Source organism: Panthera onca, chromosome B1 (genome assembly GCF_046562875.1).
Source record: "Panthera onca isolate mPanOnc1 chromosome B1, mPanOnc1 haplotype 2, whole genome shotgun sequence".
Taxonomy (NCBI): Eukaryota; Metazoa; Chordata; class Mammalia; order Carnivora; family Felidae; genus Panthera; species Panthera onca.
Genome location: NC_138342.1, coordinates 1,473,835 through 1,495,965, shown reverse-complemented (window position 1 = coordinate 1,495,965; position 22,131 = coordinate 1,473,835). Strand labels below are relative to the sequence as shown.

At 59.8% G+C, this 22,131-nt stretch overlaps 1 protein-coding gene across 3 annotated transcripts in view; it reads left to right on the top strand.

Annotated features, from left to right (window-relative positions):
- Positions 1-19,767, top strand: part of ZFYVE28 (zinc finger FYVE-type containing 28) — a 117,860-nt gene extending 98,093 nt beyond the window's left edge. For all 3 annotated transcript variants that reach the window (XM_060655546.3, XM_060655545.3, XM_060655547.3), the window contains exons 9-13: positions 12,129-12,262; positions 14,229-14,345; positions 15,574-15,678; positions 17,838-17,941; positions 18,477-19,767. In XM_060655546.3, the coding sequence (XP_060511529.2) occupies positions 12,129-12,262; positions 14,229-14,345; positions 15,574-15,678; positions 17,838-17,941; positions 18,477-18,608 (592 nt within the window). In that variant the 3' untranslated portion in view covers positions 18,609-19,767. The remainder of the gene's footprint in view (positions 1-12,128; positions 12,263-14,228; positions 14,346-15,573; positions 15,679-17,837; positions 17,942-18,476) is intronic.
- The last annotated feature ends 2,364 nt before the right edge of the window (positions 19,768-22,131 follow it).

The following is a 22,131-nucleotide window of genomic DNA, read 5'->3' as shown; positions in this document are numbered from 1 at the left end:
AAATCAGTCAAGTGTATATGTGTGGGTTTGTTTCTGGACTCACTAGTCTGTTTCATTGGTCTGTCTATATTAATACCAATATCACACTGTGATGTATGGGCAGCTGGCGTTCAAAAAAATTTTTTTTGTTTGTTTAATATTTTATCTTGAAAAAGAGAGAGAGGGAGAGAGACAGAGCGTGAGTGGGGGAGGGGCAGAGAGAGAGGGAGACACAGAATCTGAAGCAGGGTCCAAGCTTGGAGCTGTCAGCACAGAGCCCAATGCAGGGCTCGAACTCATGGACCGCAAGATCATGACCTGACCTGAAGCCGGACCCTTAACCGACTGAGCCAACCAGGTGCCCCTAAAATGTAGCTTAACATCAGGTAGTGTAAATCTACAACTTCCTTCTTTTTCAAAGTTGTTTTGGTTATTCCGGGTCCTCTATGAATTTTAGGACCAGTTGTCAATTTATATGAAACAAAAACGAAAAACAATGCCTGCTAGGATTTTGACTGGAATTTTGTTGAATCTGTAGATCAACTTGGGAAGAATTAACCCCTTAATAAGATCAAGTCTTCCAGTTCATGAACATAGTATATCTCTCCATTTATTTAGGCTCTTAATTCTCTCAGCAAACTTTCATAGTTTTTATTGTAGAAGTCTTGCACATCTTTTGTCAGATCAGATTTATCCCTAAGTATTTTATATTTTTGATGTGATATTATATTGTTCTATGATTTCAGTTTCCAATTGTTCATTGCTAATATGGGAGGTGCAATTGAGTTTTATATATTGATCTTATTTCCTACAACTTTACTAAACTCGCTTTATTCATTATAGTCTTTTTGAAGATTCATCACATTTCCTGTAGATGATGACGTCATCTGTGAAAAAAAAGCCAATTTGATATTTCCTTTTCAGTCGGATGTTGTTTACTTCTCTTTCTTGCATTTTCGCCGTGGCAAGGACCTCTAGTACAATGTTGAATAGATTTGACACAGAATATTTTTGCCGTATTCCTGATCTCAGAGGGAAAGCATTTAGTGTCTGTTGTTGGCTGCAGGATTTTCATAGGCTCCCTTTATCAGGTCCAGTAAGTTCTCTTTTATCCCCAGCTTGCTGAGAGTTTTTACCAAGAAACAATGGATTTTCTCAAATGCTTCTTCTGTATCTTTCGGGATGATCATATAGTATTTATTTTTTTTAGTCTATTAATGTGATAAATTACATTGATTGATTTTCAGATGTTAAGTGAATCTTACCTTCCTGGGATGAACTTTACTTGGCCATTAGGTATTATCCTTTTTATGTATTGTTGGTTTTGATTTGCTAAAATTTTATTAAGAATTTTGCATCTGATTGTGAGGAATGCTGGGCAATAGTTTTCTATTCTCATAATGTCCTTTTCAGAATTGGGTATCAGGGCAAAGCTGAGACCTAGGATGAGTTGGGGAGCCCTTTCACTTCTTCAGTCTTCCGGAAGAGTTTGGTAGAGCGGGTATTCTTTCTGCCTTAGATATTAGTTTCAATTAGATACTAGTTAGATGTTAGTTTGAATTCACCAGTGAAGCTGTCTGGGCCTAGCGTTTTCATGGGAAGGTTTTTTGGCTTCAATGTTTTTACTGCATGTAGGTTTGCTCAGTTACCCGTTTCTTCCTCAGTGAGTGGAGGAGTTTACTTGCATTGTCCTCAGTCCCTACCCTGTCCTCTTGACATCCCCTCAGACAGGCTGATACCAAATAGCTGGGTGATGGTCCCCTGCTTGGAAGTCCCCAGGGCTCCCTACTCTCCTGGTCTCGTGGACCCTGGGCAACTGCCCCGCCACTGCCCCCTTGTACCCTCCTAGTGTCAGCTTTCCAGGTGCTCTCTGCACTCTTGTGCCTCTGGTCCTTGTTTGCTCCTTAGGTCACTGTCCCCTCCCTCTCTGCCATGACATCCCTCCCTGTTATACCAAGTCACCATGTGCCTTTGATGAAACCCATGGGAAAATTTGCCCCTGTGGCCTCACTGAGTCCCATAGCAACATTTCATTGGCGTCCCTGCTGCACAGATTGGAAGCAGGAGCTCAGAGACCCTCTCATCTGTCTGACTCCAGTTTGGGGGCCCACTGCAGGACCCCTGGGCCCATCCCCAGAGCCCAGCCTCGAGTCTCATGTCTTCTCACCCATCCTGCCAGCTCCCGCACCACGTCCCTTAGGCTGGAGGGTATGACTTAGGGTGCTTGGTTGGGGGAACATCCTTGCCCTAGATCAAGTGAAAATGAGGGGCCACCAAGGGTTGGAAGGCAGCTGGCCTCAGGAGGATGCCCTGGGATTTGGAGGGGGACCTCAGGGTTCACATCTGGTATCTCACATCCTGGGTTCTTTCCCTCAAACTCCTGCCCCTGCAGCGGACCTCTTCTGGGCCGCTGGCCCTCCACTCAGTGCAGTCCTGCTTCCCAGGCAGGGTCTGTGCCCTCATCCCAGCCAGGGTGTTTGGTATGTGGGTGTTCGTGGCTTCGGTGGGGGGAGGGGGCGTGCTGCAGGGGCAGCTCCAGGGGAAGGGGACTGGCCTACAGTTCTGGGTCTCCAGGCACAACCATCCCATCGCGCTCCCTGCAGCCCCAGGCCTGCCCACTCCTTCTGTATGCAGGGCTCCACGGGGCAGGGTGGAGGGCTCTGAGCAGGGGTGCAGTGTGCTTGGTAGGCACTGACCCCTTCTCCTCGGGATGCGGGATGGAGGGGAGGGCATGGGGTGCAGCCCCAGCAGCACCCTCGAGGGCTCATGGGGTCGCCTGCTCCACCCCATGGGGCCAGGTGAATCCCTGTCTGCAAGGCCACCTCCCCTGCACGACACTTCCTCCCACCTTCACGGAGGCAGAAACCAGAGAAAGCAGGTTTAAATTGCTGAGTGTGGTCCAACAGGGACACCAGGCGGTGTCCACAGTCAAGTTCACCCGCTGCTTTGTTCATCAGCCCTGGCGCCTTATGTTCTGAGAGCTTTTGAAAGCAGCAAAAGTGCAGGAAGAGTGTGTGAGTTACGACAGCGGAAGGTAACACAAGTCCCCTCTGCTCATGTGACAACCACACGTGTTTATAAAATACACACGGACGTGCGCTTTTTCCTCGTCTGTGTTTCCTGGCTTTTCTAGAGTAGAGCGTGAGGATCAGGTTCCCATAACCCAACCATGGGACCTTCTCCAGAGCTGGGCTGTGCCATGCCACCAGAGGAGGGGACCACGGCTCCCACCCCTCTCCACAGAGGGAGCCGAGTGTGCACCTGACCTCAGGGTGGCGAAGGGCCAGGCAGTGCCCGGGGCGGGCAGCGAGCCCAGAGGGAGTGGGGAGGCAGGCTGGGAGGAGCTGCCTGCGTCAGCGGCTGCTTCGGGGCCCTGCCCGGCTCTGCAGCCCCAGCTCTGGACAGTGTCTCCCGGGGGCTGTCGGTGACAGGGCTGTAGTCTCATGAGTGGGCAAGGCTGGGCAGGGTGGGTGTGCCAGGGCCTGGGGACACCCGGGACTTGCCGGGGTAGCTGCGGGATGAATGGAGGGTCGTCATGGCAACATGGGAGGCACCAGGGCATCAGGCCCTCCTCAACCCTGGAGGGGTTCCCCCTGTTTTGTGGACCCTCCTCGGGTACCAGCAGGCTTGGGGTCACTCGAGGCAAGATGGACCTGAGAGCCACCCGGCTTTCCCTCTGGGCTCCAGGAGGAGCGGCCTGTGTGGTCTTCCTGTGGCCTGTGTCTGGGGAAGAACTCTGACGGACCCTGCTGGCCACCCCATCTATCTGTTGTCAGGCAGGGATGGCTCAGCAAGGACCGTGGGCACTGGGCAGGACATCTGCTGTCTGTCCTCCCTGTCCGGGGAAGTCACAGGTCCCCAGAACTTCCTAAGGTTTTGGGGGCCCTGCAGAGCATCCTTTGGTGACAAGGGGGCTCACTGAGGCTTCCTGGCTGTCCCCCAGTGTTGTAGGGACAGTTGTGCCCCTCCCTGTGTTCCTTCTGGATGAACATCACCCACCAGGCTGACCAGGTAGTATTTGCAGGGCGTCTGGGAGCCTGGCACACGGCCCGGGTGGTCTTGGGGCTGCTGCTTCACAGTGGGATTCCGCTGGGGGGTGATGTGCCCACAAACAGTGTGGGGCAGACCCTCGGCCGCCTCTGGGCCGGGCCCTGCTTGATGTCCATCCCCTGCCTAAGCCTCCGGACGGCCGACCTCCTTGACGGTGGTAGTGTGGGAGCCTGGCCCCAGCCTCACGGCCCCCTTGCCCTTGGGGAAGCTGTGCATTCTCCCCGTGTTACAGGCCGAGGGCCACACAGCAAAGGGGGGAGTCACACGCACCCCCAGCCCCACCCTCCACCGTATGTGTCTGGATGTCCTTCTTCGGAGGACCCTGCACGGGTGGCATTGTTTTCCCAGTTTACAGACCAGTAAACTGAGGCTCCGGGAGATCACCTTCCTCTGCCCAGATGGCAGAGGTGATGATGCCAGAAGCCTTCAGCCTGTGCTAATTTCCAGGGACTCCCAGCCCGGCCCTGGGACTCTTGCCCATGGCAGGCCTCCCCCTGGGGCAGTGGCCATGTGCAGGGTCCCCTCGGGGGTCCCCTCCTCCATGTCACCACCCCAGAGCCCCTCAAGGGCAGGTGCCGCTGGTCCACTGTGGCCCTAGGACCCAGCTCAGGGCCTCATGACCCTAATTCCAACTGTACCTGACTTCTCAGACTAGGGCCTGATCCTGTCAGAGCTGGGTCACCTACCAGTCTCTCTGCTGGTTTTCCTGGGAGGTAGAGACCCCTGCCCGGCAACCAGGGCTGGAGTGGGAGAGAGATAGGCCCTTCTCAGATGCAGAGATCCATTGGCAGCTCTCCAGGGCAGTGGGCCCTGAGGCCAGCGTCTGGCAGAAAATGCCCCTCACAGGGACATACCGAGCCCTGCGGAAGTGTGGACCTGGGGAGCAGCCGCAGCAGAAAGGTGGTGGGAAGATGGGGAGACAGGGAGGCCAAGAAGGTCCTGTCTCCACAGAGTTCACAGCAGCAGAACCACATCAGAACTCTGCAGGCAGCAGGGGCCAGGCAGGGCTGCCCGAGGTCGGGGGGTGTCCTAGGGTGCTGTGGGCCCCAGGTGTGGGGAGACTGGGGGTCTCCGTGGACTCATAGACTCTTCTCATGCCATGCCGCCTCCTCCAGGAAGCCCTCCCTGCTGTATGGTGACTGTCCGTAACTGACACAGGTATCAATGGGATTCTGATTTCTTGCTTCTGCCTCCCAGATGGGAGCCAAGGGCAGGACCCGCCATGCCTGACCGGCCTGGGCAGGGCAGGGGTCCATGGACTCACTGAAGTAGGAAAGGGAGAGAGACGTAAAGGTGCTTGCTCATCTCTTAGGACATCAGTGGTAATGCTCCTTAATCAGAGGAAATGGAGACATCAGCTAATTTTCAGCATATTGTTTACATTTGCTGTTTGGACCAAACTGCCAGTTTTTGCAGTCCCTCAGCGATCGGCCCCAGGGTCCCGTGGGGGTCCTGTGACTCTGGAGTGGGAACAGGCCGCTGCTTCTCTGACAGCCAGGGGAGCCAGCGAGGGTAGACCACACGGGCGGGAGGGCAGAGGGGTGGGCGGCGCCCGGAGCGCCCGCGGGACCCCACGGCACACGGATCTGTGTACTGTGGTGTTTGTTCATACGTCACCGGAAATCACTGCCTTGTGTGTGGGCTTCTACCGGGAGGCCCTGCGGCTTACGGAGCCTTCGTCAGAGGCAGGAGTGGCCCCCTCTCAAAGCATCATCTCTGTCCCTGCTAACTATTGCCGTTTACGGAAGAGAACAGTGAGGTTCGGGGACGGAGCGATTTGCCCACAGTCACGAGGCTGGACACAGGTGCACAGGGAGCCTTCCACGTCCTGTGAGGGATGGCGGTGTGAACCCACACTCGCGTGCGGCACGCAGAGACCACTGTTGTTTTTGTAGTCACAGGAGCCCGCGTGCGTGGACTCTGGCGTCACCCCGTCTCCAGCCCCATCCACCCCCACCGGCAGTGACGGGCCCCCCCTCTCTTAGGGGCTGCCCTGGCCTTGGAGGGCTCGTTTCTGAGTCCCGGCCCCATCCCCGGCCAGTGAGGCCCAGGCGCCTTCTGGTGGTGTAGAGTTGGGGTGCAGGCCCGGGGCAGCCTCTCACCTCCTCAGAACTGACCGTGCTCAGGAGGCCACAGCGGGCGGTGGGGAGGGTGCGGCTGGGGGCGTGAGTCCCATCCTGGTGCCAGTGCGGGGCAGCCAGGATGTGGGGAGTGAGCTGGCTCCCACCTGGTGAACTGTAGCGGCTCCTGACTGATGGTCTCTCTTCAACATGTACACACCCAGGATCTCGCTTTTAAAATCTTTCCATTAATATCAAAACATGACAGGATTCATGCACAGGTCACAGGCGAACGAGTTACGTCTTTTAAGCAATACAAGCCTGTAACGTGACATGTTCTGGAAAGGAGTTTGTTTGAAAACTGCTGCGGAGTCAGGTGAGGTTGCTGCCAGTCGGAGTGGACCCTTGGTCCTGTCGCTCTCCTGTCCCTCTGTCCCTGCCCAGTACTTGGGAGAGTGGCCAGCCTCTGGCACCCCTGTGCAGCCACTGCCCTGGGTGTGCCACCATTCTGAGTGTGCATGCTCACACTGTGCACACACATCCCACGTATGCGCGCACACGCACGCTGTCACGCGCATTCACACGTACGTAGACACACGTGACTCAGACCCACCCAGGACATCCCGGTGGGTGGGGAAGGTGTGTGTCAGCTCCACCACCCTAGCATGGTTGGGGACCCCCCGTCTCCCCGCCGGTGGGGCTGTGGGCGGCCCCGGGATGCTGAGGGTGAGCGAGACTCTGCCCTGGGCCCCGGCCACTTGCATCAGAAGCGTCACCCACCAGCTCAAGGTGCCAGGCAGCCCCGCGCCCCTCTGCCTTCCGCATCTCTTCCAGCCCCGCCTCACCGCCGCCCGGGGACAGCAGGTGCTAGGCAGGACCCTCACGGAGCCCCTTCTCCCTCCACTCCTCGGCGCCCCCTCGCCCGCTGCAAATCTGTGGAACGAACGTAGCAAACACACACCTCCCGGCAAAGCAATTTCCCTAGAGGTTTAAACACTGATTATGAGCTTAGCGTCCCTTAAACGATTCCAGCCATAATTATATGTGTAATGTGACCGCCTCTTTTGAAGGCTTGGCGAGCGCGAGCGGGCCTTATCGGTAGGAGCCGGCTGTGTCCTCCCTGCCACAACGGCCCCACCTCTCGCGGCCACACGTGCTTGTGATCGGGCTTGTCCTCGCTGGGCCCATCGGTGGCTATCCTCGTGCCCATTCTGTGCCTAAGGGAGCAATTTCTGGGCCCAGCAGGTGAGCGATGGAGGTGGGATCACGTTTCCGGCTGTGTCCGGACCGGCTTCCCCGGGGCAGCAGGGGCGAACTGCCACACATCGGGGGCTTCGGAAGACAGAGACCTCCCTTGTCACAGTCCTGGAGGCCAGAGTCCAAAATCCAGGGCCACCCTCCCTCGGGAGGCCCCCCCTCCCCCCAGGGAGGGTCCTTCCTGCCTGTCCTGGCCCCCCGGGGCTCCAGCTGCTCCTGGGCTTATGGCTGCGTCTTCTGTCCCCCTCTGTCCACACTCAGCCTCCTGTCTGGGTGTCTCCCCTCCTCCTCTTAGAAAGACCCTTGTCATCAGATTCAGAGCCTGCCCGGACAGTCCAGGAAGAGCTCCTCTTGAGATCCTATGCTTACTTACATCCCCAAAGATCCTTTTTCCAAATAAGGCCCCAGTCACAGGTTCTGGGGGTTTGACGTGAACACATCTTTGGGGGGGCTCCCCCATTCTTCCCAGAGGAGTTGTGACACCAGAAGGGTGAGGAGGCCCTGCTGGCTGCTCTTTTTCCTGAACCCCATGCGGCATTACAACTGTGGAGAAAGCGTTTATTCCCAGGGAACCCACTTCCGGTTCTCCTCCATATCTAATGGATTCATATTCTTTGTTCAGCAGATACAGATTGGGAGGCTAGTGTGGGGTGGGGGGCTGTCTTTGATGCTGGGGTACAGCAGTGAACGGAAGTAGCTGCCGAGCCAACCTTGCCTTCCCCCAGAGTAAGACACACAGTCAGCACACACGTGCTATGTCAGGATGCTGAGTGTCCCCGTGAGCAGAATGCAGGGTGGGGTCAGGAAGAGAGCTGGGGTGGGGGTGGGGGTGGGGGGGGTCCTGTTTGTGGTCAAGGAAGGCCCTTGCAATAGAGCATACCAAATAGAGGCGTCTGGGGGTATCCAGAAAAGGAGCATTCTGGGCCCACTGATATCTGTGCAAAGGCCCTGTGGCCATGGCATGTTTGGCTTGTCTGTGACAACAAGGACCAAGTCTGAGAAGCTTGAGTGAGTGGAGGGTGTGGGAGGGGAGGGTGACAGAGAGGGGTCCAGACTAGGCCAGGAACCGTAAGCCTCGCCTGATAAGGCTTTTTGCTTTTACTTGGACTAATTGAGAGGCAGGGGTAGAAGGTTTCAGCAGAGGAAAGACATGTTCTGACTTGTTTGAAAAGATTCGTTGTCCTGGGCCTTCTGTAATCTTGGTAGGAGCTGCAGCTCCTTGGGGTGGCCCCTGGCATGGTCAGGGGAGTTCCTGCCTGGCAAGTCCTGGCAGGTGCTGGGCTCCTCTGAGGTCTAAGGTGATTCCCCTCAGTGAGTCCGCCGGGGGCGGCCCTGTGGTCATGCCGAGCGAGGCAGGGCTCTGCAGGAGCCCTGGGTCCAGTCCGCTGAACACAGTCCCCAGGCCGACCAGGGCCCCACCAGCCCTTGTCAGCCTGCTGCCTGGGCAGTGAAGCGGAAGGGGCAGACCCTGGCAGACGGGGTGTGTGCGGAGACGGGGTGTGTCCTATAGATGTGAGTGGCCCTGTGCTTCCAGCCTGTGTGGCGTCCGCCAAGGGTCCAGTGCCTGCCATGGGCCAGCAGTCTAGCAACTGCCCTTGCAGGATCAGCATCCACAGGCCCTGGGCAGTGCCCAGACAGTGGCCATCCCTGTGGCCCCTGGGGACCAGGCAGACCGACTAGACCCAGGCTCAGGTCCCAGGTCAAATTCTTCCTGCAGCAGTCTGGTCTTTTGTTCCCCGAGCCCCTCGAAGCCGATTTTCTGCCTAGGATCAGTGTCTTTGTGGAGTCCTTGTCCCTCTCCCTCTCTCTCCACCGGCCCCCCTACCCTGCTCAACCAGAGCCTCAGGGAGCCTTCATGGCCTCAACTCTCTGTGGGGTCAGGGCCCTTCCCCTGGTTTCTGTGTGCTGGCTGCCCCACATCGTCCAGGGCCTCCGGAGCATGGATCTGCGGGGCTGGGGCTGCAGGGCTGACCCCCAGGGGGCGCCCCGAGCCGCTTCTGTCTCGGCTTGGGACGAGTTCCCGCCACAGGCAGGGCTGTGGTGCCACCTGCTGCCGACGGGCGCTTCCTCTCTCCTGGAAATCATGTTCATTCTGATCACAAAGGTAATACTTGCTCCCAGAAGACACTTTGGAAAAGCATAGTTTATCCATGGTCCCACCACTCAAATATACGTGATATTAATGCTTTGCTTTTATTGCGTTTCCCTGTCTCTCCTTATGTACATATGATCTCCCTAATTTTTAGAATGCTGCCTTTTCATTTAATATTTTAACATTTCTAGCATCTGTCCCTTCTACAAAATGGAAATTGTATGGATGTGACCTGATGATTTGTTGAGCCAGCCCACTGATGACAGACATTTAACTTACGAACTATTTCCCGAATGTGAGTTCACTAGATGATTGCAAGAAAACATTCCTTTATTTTATATTCCCAGTTTGGCAAACATTTTCACCACCCCGTAAAGAAACCCTGTACCTGTTGTCAATCGGTCATTCCCCATCTCTCGCCCCTGGCCCCACAGCCCTCCTCTGCCTTCTGTGTCTGTAGGCTTGCCTCTTCTCGATGGTTCGCATAAATGGAAGCACACCCTATGGGACCTTCTGTGACCGGCTTGTCTCGGTCAGCCTGGTGTCTTCCAGGTTTGTCCTCGTAGCGTGTGCAGAACTTCCTTTTACGGTCGAATAACGTCCCACCGTGGGGACCACGCTGTTTATCCACTATTTGGTGGTGGTGTTGGAGAGCAAGCTTCTGTGAACACGGGTGTGTGGTATTTATCTGAGCCCCTGCTCCCGAATCTTTTGGGCAAAGCTGTGACCTGACACCGGGGACGCTGCGTGGTAGCTGACGTGAACAGTGAAGTCCCCTCCCCCTTTCCTCACTCAGCTCCCAGGGCGGGGACAGCAGGCGGAGGGCAGCCAGGCCCCCCACGCTCAGGCTGAAAGTCCGGGGCCTGTCCGGGAAACTCCGCAGCTCAGGAGGAGAGGGTGTAGACCTGCCCGAGGGTGCCAGCTTGGCACAGGTGCACCCAGCCTCACACTGCCAGCCTGCCCTCACCTCTCCGTGGCCCAGGGAAGCATTAAATACTCATAGTGGATATTCATTATTGTAGAGTGTGGCAAAAACGCATGAACTCTCACACCGCCCTTGACGAAAGGAAGGGAGCCCGTGCGGCCCAGCCTCCCTCTGTACCGGACGGGGGCTGGGGTGGGGGGGCGGACAATGGCCCCAAACCTCAGGCGTGTCACATCTTTGTACTTCTTAATGGTCTTTCCTCCCTGGACGTACCCCCACATAAGACCTAGGGCGGTCCTGCGTGTTTCTGCGCCGTGTGAGGGACCCACACAGTGTGTGAGGGTCTGTGACCCGCCCCCCTCTGCCTCTGTCGACTCTGCCCCTGCAAGACTAGATGGCCCCATCGCTGAGCAACCAGTGCCACAGTGAAGATCCTGCCACGTCTGCGGGCCACAAGGGCAGAGCTCCACGTGCATGCCAGTGGCAGCCCCCGGGGTGGGAGCTTGGGCAGCTGGTGCCAAGTTCTCTCTCTGAAGCTGTGGCCCCAGCAGTGCGAGGCTGCCTTTGTTCCACCTACACCACGTGGCCTTCAGTGCCTCCCTCTGAAACGGGACGGACAACCAAGGATCAGGCCTCTGGCATGGAAGGCAGATCCACTACCTCCCGGAAAGGAGAAGGAGGTAGTGCAGGCAGCCGTTGGCCACGTTTAAAAGACTTGCGTCTATGGAGCCGCAGGGAGAGCATCAATTAAAACGTCAAGGGGAAAGCTGAAAGGGAAACGAGAAACTGCCAGATTGTAGGACAGGAGGATAGAGAAGAAAGGAGAGGAGTCGTGTAAGAATTGGAGGCACCTGAAGTGGGGCAGACCCCCCCCCCCCCCCACCGTGGGGAGGAGCAGGGACGTGCATGGTGGGAGCAGAACCCTGTGTTAGTAACAAAGCCCCACACGCAGGGAGTTAAAACAACAGAAATTCGGGGCGCCTGGGTGGCGCAGTCGGTTAAGCGTCCGACTTCAGCCAGGTCACGATCTCGCGGTCCGTGAGTTCGAGCCCCGCGTCAGGCTCTGGGCTGATAGCTCGGAGCCTGGAGCCTGTTTCCGACTCTGTGTCTCCCTCTCTCTCTGCCCCTCCCCCGTTCATGCTCTGTCTCTCTCTGTCCCAAAAATAATTAAAAAATGTTAAAAAAAAAAAAAAAAAAAAACAAACAACAGAAATTCATCCTTCACAGCTGGGAGGCCCTGTCTGTCTGCGTCTCCTCTCATAAGGACACTTGTCACGGGGTTAGGGCCACCCGATAATCCAAGATGACTTTCTCCTCTCCGGGTCTGTACCTTGATCTCAGCTGCAAAGACCCTTTATCCAAATTAGTCCCGTTTGCGCAGGGTGTAGGTGGGCGAGTTCTAGGAGGAAGTCAGTAGATGATGTCAGTCGGAGGGAGAAGGGGGGGGGGGGGCCCTGAGCATGTGAGTCCACACCAGGTGGTCCACACCAGCAGAGAGAAAGGAGTTGAGAGTGGCTACAGCAAAGTGAGGGCAGCAGACAGGGCATGGCCAGGCTAGGAGCCCTGCTGTGCCAGCTGGCTTGTTAGGTGGTGCCTGTGACCTTGGTGACCCTCTGAAGCTACCAGTACCTCCCGGCAGCTCGGCTGTGGTGCAGTGGGAGCCTCCAGGGCAAAAAGAGTTTGGTTCTCGCTCCTGGCTTTCAGGCTCCAGGAGCCCCTGGCGGTGCCCGTGCCCCCCACACCCTGTGTCTCCTTCTCTGTGCAGTGGCCCCACGGCCGGTTCAGGTTCCTCAGACAAGGCCGGGCTGGAGACGGTCCCCTTGGCTACAAGAGAGAAGATCCGGTCCAGGTTCCACGGCAGCCACGACCTGATCCACCGCCTGTTTGTCTGCATTTCAGGTGCCGGCTGGGCCCGCGTGGGGCGGGGCCTCAGGGGGTGGGCGGGGCCTAGCTGATGGTGGGCTGCAGGGTGGGGGCCTTGTTGGGAGTGGGTGGGGCCTCAGGGTGGGGAGGGCCTGGCAGAGGGTGGGCTGCAGGTTGGGCGGGACCTCGAGTGTAGGCGGGGCCTGTCTGAGGGTGGGCTGCAAGGTGGGCGTGGCTGGGGGTGGGTGGGGCCTCAGGGTGAGAGGGCCTGGCTGAGGGTGGGCTGTAGGTTGGGCGGGGCCTGGCTGGGCGTGGGCCGCAGGGTTGGGCGGGGCTTGGCTGAGGGTGGGCTGCAGGTTGGGCGGGGCCTCGAGTGTGGGCGGGGCCTGTCTGGGCGTGGGCCGTGGGGTTGGGCGGGGCCTGGCTGAGGGTGGGTTGCAGGTTGGGCGGGGCCTCGAATGCGGGCGGGGCAGGGCTGAAGGTGGGCCGCAAAGTCCCTGCTGGGCAGGATGCGGGTTGTGCCGGGCCACAGGAGCATCCCCTCCCTGCCATCTGGGGATCCCCCCCACGGTGCCATTTCATCATCCCCAAGCCCAGGAGGGAGGAAGGCTTAATTCGTCACTAGGGCCCCCATCTGTGACTGGGGAACCCATCCGGCTCCCGTGGGGGCCTTGGCCACCCACACAGCGAGGGTCTGTTCGTTCGTGGTTCCGATTGTGGCGTTCATCTTGCCTAGTTTTGTTTCCCCCAGAGTGGGGGAACAGGAGGGAGACGCCTGTTTTGTCTCCCCGGGGAATTCAGAGGGCCGTGAGCCAAAAGGTGTCTTTTTAATGCTTCTCTTTGGTTCGTGTGTTAATATAACTAACACATCCATGTGATTCAACAGTATAAAAGTATGCACTGAAGGCCCCCTCCCCGGCCTCCTGCGTGCCCTTCCCACCCCCATCCTCCCGGTTTAGGGGTGCTTGCTGACGGGGCTTTCCCCGCAGCCCACGCTACCCGCTCTTCCCGGCCTGCTTGGCAGGACTGCAGCCTGTGGCCTGTGGGGGGGGGGGGGGGCGGGATCCCTGCAGAATCCCGGTCACGATGGGGGGTGTCCCATACTGCCCCGGGGCCCCCCAGGCACTGCCAAGCCAGGCCAGGTGGGACCAGGAGGACCCCGGTGACCCTGAGCTTGGCTTCATACAGCTGCCACACAGCTTTGTTCCGAGGTTTAGGGATATGGAGTCTGGCAGGCGCTCAGTACCGTCGCGGTGCACAAAGAATCCTCCGAAAGCGCTGACTGCAGTCCCTGGGGCGGGTCACTGGGCTTCCGGTTCTGGCCAGACGCCTGAGGCTTTCCCCTCACGCTGCCATAAGTAGCAGCGGTGTCTGCGCCGAAGGAGCTAACGGGGCTTCGATTCTCGCTGGGAAATGGCCCTCACTCAGGGAGGGGGAGCCTCACTCAGGGAGGGGGAGCCCTCAGTCAGGGAAGGGGAGCCCCACTCAGGGAGAGGGAGCCTGCTCAGGGAGGAGGAGGGCTCTGCGGTGAGAGTGGGGGAAGCAGGGAATGGCAGGGAGTCCGGCAGAGAGCAGGCCCCACCTTGGCTCCCAGCCACACACCCCAAAGGGGCCCCTGCAGTCAGGGGGACTTGGGGCAGCAGCGTCTGCCAGGGGAAGAGGGCACGACCGGACACACACGTGGCTGTGTCAGTGAAGGCGCTGCTGTGGGCAGTGGGCACGGTTCAGGGCCCTGGGGTCACCTGTCAGTGAGAGGCTAGGACCACTCAGGAGTAGTGGCTGCGACCCCAAGGATAAAATGTGGGAGTGAGAGTGAGCGGGGGCCAGCGGGGGGCTGGCTGCGTAGGCACCCCTCCACCAGCCTCCCCTGGACTCCTGAGCTTTCACTCCTGCCAACAAAGCCAGCTCCCAGGGGCTGGTGGCCTCTTCTTGCCCCCACCTACCTGAGGACACAGCCAGCGGCTGGAGCCCCCGGAGCCTGACGGCCTTCCTCCCCTCCCAGGTGTGGCTGACCAGCTGCAGACCAACTATGCCAGCGATCTGAGAAGTATTCTCAAGACCCTTTTTGAGGTCATGGCCACCAAACCAGAAGCAGATGACAAGGAAAAGCTAAAGAAGGGTGAGTCCCGCTCAGGGCATGTCCCCACCCCAGGGATCAGCATCTCCTCACCCCGAGCGAACGTGGCCCTACACAGAACCTACAGGTTCTGCACAACCTGCCACATTCCAAACAAGAAGCACCCAGCACTGCCAGGCTCTCCGCTAGGGGACCAAGGGGCACACATCACAGGCCCCAGAAGTCCCCGAGAGGCCACCTGCCTGGGGCAGTGTCCCCACCGCTGGCTTTGCAGGTGGCTTACAACCTCACACGCACCGGCCTGTGCCTGCAGAACCTCCCACTCTCCCTCTGCGTATGCTCCTGCAAGGTCACCCAACTTCTTGGGGCTAACAGGCTGGGAGGGACAGTGCCCTTCCTCTTAAAGACAAGACCCAGATATGGCAGAGTCACTTCTAGCAAATTCTGGCTGCCAAAGCAGTCCGAGGCCAGCCCAGAGTCAAGGAGGGGACATAGGCCCCATCTCTCCCTGGGGAAAGTGGCTGTTCATATCCTGTGGCCACCTGGGACCTGCCTCACATACTTACACATGCTCAACACATCATGGGTGTAGACACATGCCCTCACACCCACATGCATACTTGTGCACATGTGCGCGCGCGCACACACACACACACACACACACACACGTTCACATATTGTCACGTGCCTGGGGTGGGGAGAGAGCCTGACCCTTGGCTTACCCCCTCTACCCCCGTGCTGGGCTGAGATACCTGTTCTGGGCCAGCTACCCCTCATCACAGGGCATTTGGGCACACAGGGCAGCCCGCCCCAGCCCACCAGAGCCCCTCCTTGCTAGCGGGGAGCAGGAGCAGAGTTAGTTCTGTGTGTCCACCAAGCTCTGACTCCTGGTAGCACCGTGCCAGGCTGTGCTGCCCCCATTTGCCGGGGATTCCTGGGCGGGATTGCCTCCTGAGACATCACGGTTCAGAAAAGGCAGGTGACATGGACCGCTTCTGGAAGCAAGGATGGTGGGCTTAGGGATCACAGCCCAGGGAGACCTTCCTGCACAGACCGTGCAGGGGCTCTGGGGCTGGGGCCCCCAGGGAGGCCACATGCCTCTGGGCACTGAAGGCCCCTGCCGGGGTCAGTACCCGGCCTGCTGGGGCTGTGGTGACCCCATGGCCGTGGGACTGCGGCTGGGTTTGGGGGACCCCTGCCAGTGATGCGGAGGTGGGGCTACCAGGAACAGGTGTTTCTGTGCCCAGCCCACCCCTCCCTTCTCTTCCAGTCACCCAGAGCCTGCGGAGTGCAGCCTTAGAGGATTGTGCCCTGTGCCAAGAGACCCTGTCATCCTCTGAACTGGCAGCCAAGACCCGAGATGGGGACTTGGAAGGTACGTGTGGAGTCTGGGCCAGCGCCCACGGTGCTGCGTGCTGGGCAGGGAGCAAAGGCCCTGTCTGGACTGTCCCCCTTTCTGCCCTGGATATGGAATCCATGAAGGCACCGCTTCTCCAACCGGGGGTCCCTCCCCAGAGGCCCTCTGGGCACGTAGCTGCCCCTGGGGAGGCAACTTCCCACCCTGGCATCCCCTCTTCGGCCCCCAGGGTGGGCACACGGGCCCCTGGCTGGAGGCGGCTGGGCTCGGCACAGGCACACACCTGTCCCCACCTGCATTCACCTGCCCCACAGGAAGGGCCTCAACGGCAGCTTCTGGCACCCTCTTCACAGGAGGCTGCAGGCTGCACTCTCTGGTTATGTGGGAGCCCCGAGCCCCTGCTACCCTGTTAGCCTGGAGGTCAGGCCTGCTGGTGTCCCAGTCAGGGAGGGAACATCCAGAGTAGGTTGGGGCCCTGGCATCATGTCTGTGGGGAGGGGCTGGGGACCTGGGCAAGGTGCTGAGATGGATGGTGGCAGATAGGCCCAACCAGGTGTCAGATGTGCGTGGAGCTGAGAAGGAGTTGAAAGTTCACCCCGTGATGGGCCAGAGGCCACAGCACTCCTGGTGTGCCTGGCCAGCTGGGCTGGTCCTGCCTGTGTCCGTCTCAGGGCCTCCCTGGCGCTCCAGTGCTCCGGGGTGATGGGGATGCGGGTGTCCAGAGGGGGCTGCGGGGATGGGGTGTCTGGAGCAGGCACAATCTCCCGACTCTTTCTGGAAAACCATACACGATGGTACAAAGCACCTGTAGCAGGAACTCGGGGCCCCTCTGCTCAGGAGGAGCGGAAGTGAAAAGCTGTGAGGTTTGGCTTGCCCGGTGCACGGGCGGGAGCCGCGCCCTCCTTGCCAACTGCTGACCCAGCCTCGCTCCTGGAAGTGGCACCTGCTGACAGGGCCTGGATGCTGGTCAGAGGAGCGGTTCCAGGAAGTCCCCCGGACCCTCACGGTCCTCACAGGAGAGGGTTTGGCCTTTTCTGTCTGAGCTGGTGTCTGTGGCCTAGCATGGCCCTTAGGGGCTAACATTGCCACCTGGGATTTCCCTGGGGTCAGCCTGGGATTTTTACACAGGGGAGGGGTGGCAAGCGGGAGTAATGACCTCCCTGCACTGAGGTGAGCTCACGGGGCCCAGAGAGGAAGGTGGGAGAGGTGGGTGGGAGGCAGCTTTGGGTCTGTGCAGGCAGGAGGAGGGGCAGACCCTCCAGGCCAGGAGGGAGGCCAGGAGACCCCAGGCCCTTCTTGGACAGCAGCCTTGCCGAGTTCCGTTTGGAGGTGCTGAGGATGGGGCCAGGGGTGCAGGCCAGTGCCCGCCTGAGCACTGGGGGTCGTGCGAGTCTGGACAGACCACCTCTGAGCACACTGTGGTCTGAGGGATGGATCCCAGATGTTCTCCCCCACCCTGCCCGGCTATTGGCTCTGGCCTTGAGGCCTGAACGGGAGGAAAGTGCCTGTCTTGCTGCGTGGGAGCTCTCTCCTCCCCCGCACTGATGAGTCTCCGAATCCCAGAGCAAACCTCCATAGAGGCTTCCAAGCACCTCTAGAAGTGAGACGGGATGGGTCCCACACCCACCTGGAAGGGGGGCCCAGGCCCCAGCCTGGCCTGCACCTGTGTCAGGGAGGGGCCGGCCGGACGTCTGCCTGGGTTTCCAGGACCACGAGGGTCCCATAACTGCTCTGGAGCCAGGGGTGGGCAAGGCTGGGGCCCCGGGGGCCCCCACAGAGTGTGCCGAGCTGGTGGCTGATTCCTTCGCTTCTCAGCTACCACCTCTGCCCGAGGGCCCTGCCAGGCTGGGTGCTGACGGAGAGAGGCTCAGGAGAGGGTCATCCAGGTGAACACTCCCTGCCCACGTCCCGAATCCAGGTGGCCTGGCGGACAGGCACTGACAACAGCTGCAAAGGTCCTGTCCATGTGATGCCAGCAGTTTCCCGAGACCGTAACCAGCACCTGGAGTCCAGGGGAGGATGGGAGGGGAGCAGAGCTGGAGCTGCTGGGGCCCATCCAGCGGAAGGCACCGGTACACCCACCCGCCGCGGTCGGCCTCCCACCCCAGCCCACCGGCTGCCACTGTCACCGCTTCGCGGCCCCCTCTGGCTGACGCGTACCCCCCTTCTCGTGCCAGATCCACCAGAGTGGGTCCCCGACGAGGCTTGCGGCTTCTGCACGGCATGCAAAGCACCCTTCACTGTTATCCGCCGGAAGCACCACTGCCGAAGCTGCGGGAAGGTAAGAGGGGCACGGGGGCCAGAGGTTGTGCCCGCAGACCCAGAGACTGTGGCCAGGGGCATCCCTGGGGCCCGTCCACAGGATCTGGGAGTCAGGACCGACACCCCAGGGCACTGGTAAGGCCTTTGGGGTCCCTGTCCCTGAGCCCTGGGCCCCGCTTTGACTTGGCACCGTGTGTGGACTCCAGGCACTCTGCCCACTGGGTCCCGATGGTGTGGTGCCCAGCCCCCAGCCGCTTCAGAGCTGGGGACGTGGAGGGAAGGAGGGTCTGAACAGGAGGCCTGCAGCAGCCTGGGAGCAGGGCTGGGACCCTCCTCGTGAGCCTGGCCTCCTGAGGCCATGACCCACCCCAGGCTTTTCCCAAGGTCCCCTCCCTGCCCACAGAGCCCCGCCCGTGGCGCCCTGCACGCTGGAGGAGGGGGGATGTGGGAACCGCCAAGGTCGGGAGGGGCGAGGCACGGCCTGGGGGGAGGGTGGCGGTGGCTTGTTCGGCACCCTGGCTCACTGGGTCCCCTGCCCGCCCCTCACATTCCAGATCTTCTGCTCCCGCTGCTCCTCACACTCGGCCCCGCTGCCCCGCTACGGGCAGGTGAAGCCCGTGCGCGTGTGCACGCACTGCTACATGTTCCACGTCACACCCTTCTACAGCGACAAGGCGGGCATCTGACACGGCACCGGCACTCCCCAAACCTGCCAGGGCCCCAGAGGACTCCCGGGGGCGGTGCTGCTGGCTGCAGGAGGGTCTCCACTGCATTTCATTGAGCGGCCGCCACCACTGCAGGAGGCTGCGGGCCGCCCAGGCTTCCAGAACGTCCAGCTCCTCCGTCCCTCCTACCCTGGACTCCCCACCTGTGGGGGCCCCCGGCCAGCTGCAGGGGCCAACGGGAGGTCAGCTTCAGGCAGTGGGGAATACCCAGGGCTGCCAGGTGGCTGCCTGGGCAGGGGTGGGCTTTCCTCCCACCTGCCCCCTGCCCCTGCCCCTGCCCTCTGCCCCCCGGCCCCTGTCCCCTGCCCTCTGCCCCCGGCCCCTGGCCTGCTGAGCTGCTCAGCCATACTAGAAGGCCTACTCAGAGCCGGCTCTTGACCAGCCAAGTGGGACTGCACCTGGGGCTAAATCCTGGGCTGATGGCGGACAGGTCCAGGAGAAGGGCAGGCCTCGGCGTCCCACAGGGCTTTCCCATGCGCTGCCCATTCTCTGTCCCTGTCCCGAGCCCGCAGCTGCCATCTCATTCTCCAGCGCTGCCCCTCCCTTGGCCAAACAGCAGGCATCTTGTTTATTCTCGGAGGGGGAGATTCAGACACACGGCCGGGTCCTCTGGGCCGCAGGCACGCCCCTGCCGGTGTGTGCCCGGCTGCTGATGAGATGGGGGGCCAGGCAGCTGCCTGCACAGCACTGAGACCCAGTTCCCCAGGTTCTTAGGCCAGGGCCCCCGGGGTCCAAGGACCACAGATGTCACCCACCTGCTGCCACTACCCCCTTCCCTCTGACCCCCTTCCCCCGGGGACCCTGGCCCACCTCCTCAGACCCCAGAGTGGCCCGGCACCCAGGCGGAGGCCGCCAGGGGGCCCCAGCACGGACACCTCAGGCTTAAATCTCAGGCTTCACATTGCAGTGAGGATTGCAGCTTTATTTTTAGAGAGACGCTAACTACTGCTTCTTTTATAAGAAAATCCAACTACTGCTGAACAGTGGGTACACATGCACAGAAATGGCTTCTGGGGGGGGGAAGTATATAATGGAGGGAATATTATGTATTGAGATTATTTTTATTTTCTAAATGCTGTAATTCGAAGCCATTTCCATAAATCTATTTAAGGATTGCAGACACTTGTTTCTGGTGTGAACGTGGACTTCTTTTTCTGTGTCTGGGAAGCGGTGTTCTTGCATTCTTCCCTAGAAAGCTCCGGGCTTCTGCGCTCTTAGGGAAATTGAAGGGTTCCCATGAGCCCGTAGGAGAGGGGTAGTCAGCCTGCCCCCCCGAAAGCCCCATCCCATGCCCTACGAGGGTTCCAGGGTCTCCACTGCCTGCCCACTTGCCCAGCCCCTTTTCTCATGGTCTTCAGCTCAGAATCCTGGCCTGTGTGTGTGTTGGCGGGTGGGTACTCTTGGACACTCCCCCTTGGAGCCCCCCCCACCTGCTCCGGGTCAGGACCACCCACCCACCGGGGGGGGGGGGGGCTGCCTTCTGGAGTGCCCTGGAGAGAATGCAGGTGGGTAGGCTGCACCCTGGGGTTGCCATGGCAATGGGGCCTTCCTCTGCTCTTGGAGGCTGATCACTTGGGTGTCTAGTCCCTTGGAGGTGGACACTGGGACCCCAGAGAATGGAGGGATGGTTGTGAGAAGCCACCCAATTGGTGGCCACCAGGCCCACTTTCTTCCTGAGAGGTGAAAGAGTTTAGAATTGGGGGACTCCCTAGGGGCACTCCTGAGTCCTTCAGGAGTAGAAGAGAAGGGATTTGCAGGGGGACCTGGTGTCTCTGGCTGCCCAAGTCTGGGCCTCATCCTCCTGCCCTGGACAGAGCCCCTCCCACCCCTGTGGGTGGCTGCAGCTCCAATGGCTGGACGGTGGAGACTTCTGGAAGGTCAGCTGCCCGGGGAAGGAAGACAGCCCCTGCTGTCAGACCAGGAGGTCAGCCCCTCACAGGAGAAGCTGCTTTGAGGAGACACTGCAGGGTCCCCCTTCCTCTCCTCAACAGGCCCACAGTTGTCACCTTCCAGACTAAAACATGGTGGCCCTCCTTATCCACCAGGTCAGGCTGGGAGGCATGGAGACCCAGGGAAGAGGGTCTGCCCACCCTTGGCACAGACAGAGCTGCGCTCCTGAGGGAGAGGCCTGGGTCCCAGGGAGACAGGGAGAGCTCTGGGTGTGGCCTGGAGCCAGGAAGCCCACCAAGCCAGATTTGGCCTGCCCTTGTGCATCCCTACCCTGAGCTGCCCTGGAGGAGGGTTCTGGGGCCATGGGAGCCTCCAGTAAGAGTGACTACTTGTACCGTTTGTTCAGGAATGAGAGTCCTGAGTCATGAGACTTTCCGTGCTAAACCGGGGACGTGGGGTCACCCTACCCTTCGACAGAGCTATCCACACCCCAAGGGCAGAGCCAAGACCTGGGGATGGGAAGTGGATTAGCCCAACACCGAGTTTCCCACTCAGGAAGGTTCTAGAAGGAATAGTCTGCTGCCCACCCACAGTAGGGGCTCAAGACTAGGAGACCTTGGGGACAGGGACAGGTAGAGAGAGAGACAAGAGCTCCAGATTTGGAGGCAGCCCTTGCAAGCGGGCTTGGGCCTGGAGCAGGCTAGCCTTCCTGAGCCCCCCAGTTCCCCTGTGTCACCATCATTATGTCCTTCCTGTTACCGTTTTCTGAGCGCTGTCCCCTCTACTCCCCTTGACAATCCCCCGAGGGGGCAGGATCCCGGTGTCATAGATGGAGAAACTGAGGCTTACAGAAGTTGGCAGACGCTGTTAGCTTCTAGGAGGGTCACACGAGAGGCGGAAGCAGAGGGTGCTGTGACAGTCCCAGCTGGCTCTGCCTGGAGAGCGCCTTCTGGGGCAGGTGTGGAGACAGGGGCTCCACCGGCATCTGAACGTTCACGGCACACCCCTGTCTGGCATCAGGGAAGGCTGGGGAGCTGCAGGAGCCTGGTGCACCTGGGTCTGGCTTGCCCATCTCCCCTCTCTCTGGCTACGCACAGGCCCTGGGGAGAAGGCCTTCCGTGTGCCCCAACGCCTCCACCCCATGCTTCTGGTAACAGGTGGGGGTCCTAGGTCTGGCTGGGCCCCACAGGTACTCAGGACCTGCAGCCTGCAGGCCACCAAGGCAGAGGATGGAGGGCCTGGGGTGGAGCACCCAAAGCTCTCTGTACTCACTCTGGGAGGTGGCATGGGGGTGGGGACGAGGGATGCACCCCACCTGGTCCTGCCCCTCCCACAGTGGGCTCAGCTCATCCAGTGCTCCCACCTCCCACCCCTACACCCACCCCTGGCCTCTGGAGGTGCCCTGCTGCTTGCCCCCACTTGTGGCTCATCCGTCCCCACAACGTGCCCAGGGACAGCCAGCCTGCCCTCAGGCCTGGCCCTCCTCCCCTGGACACGCAGGCGGGCAGCCCCCCACACCAGCTGTGTGGCCTTGGTGTTCCGGCTGCTGGGGAAGGTGATGAACAATATAATCCCAGGAGGCCAAATGGGAGGA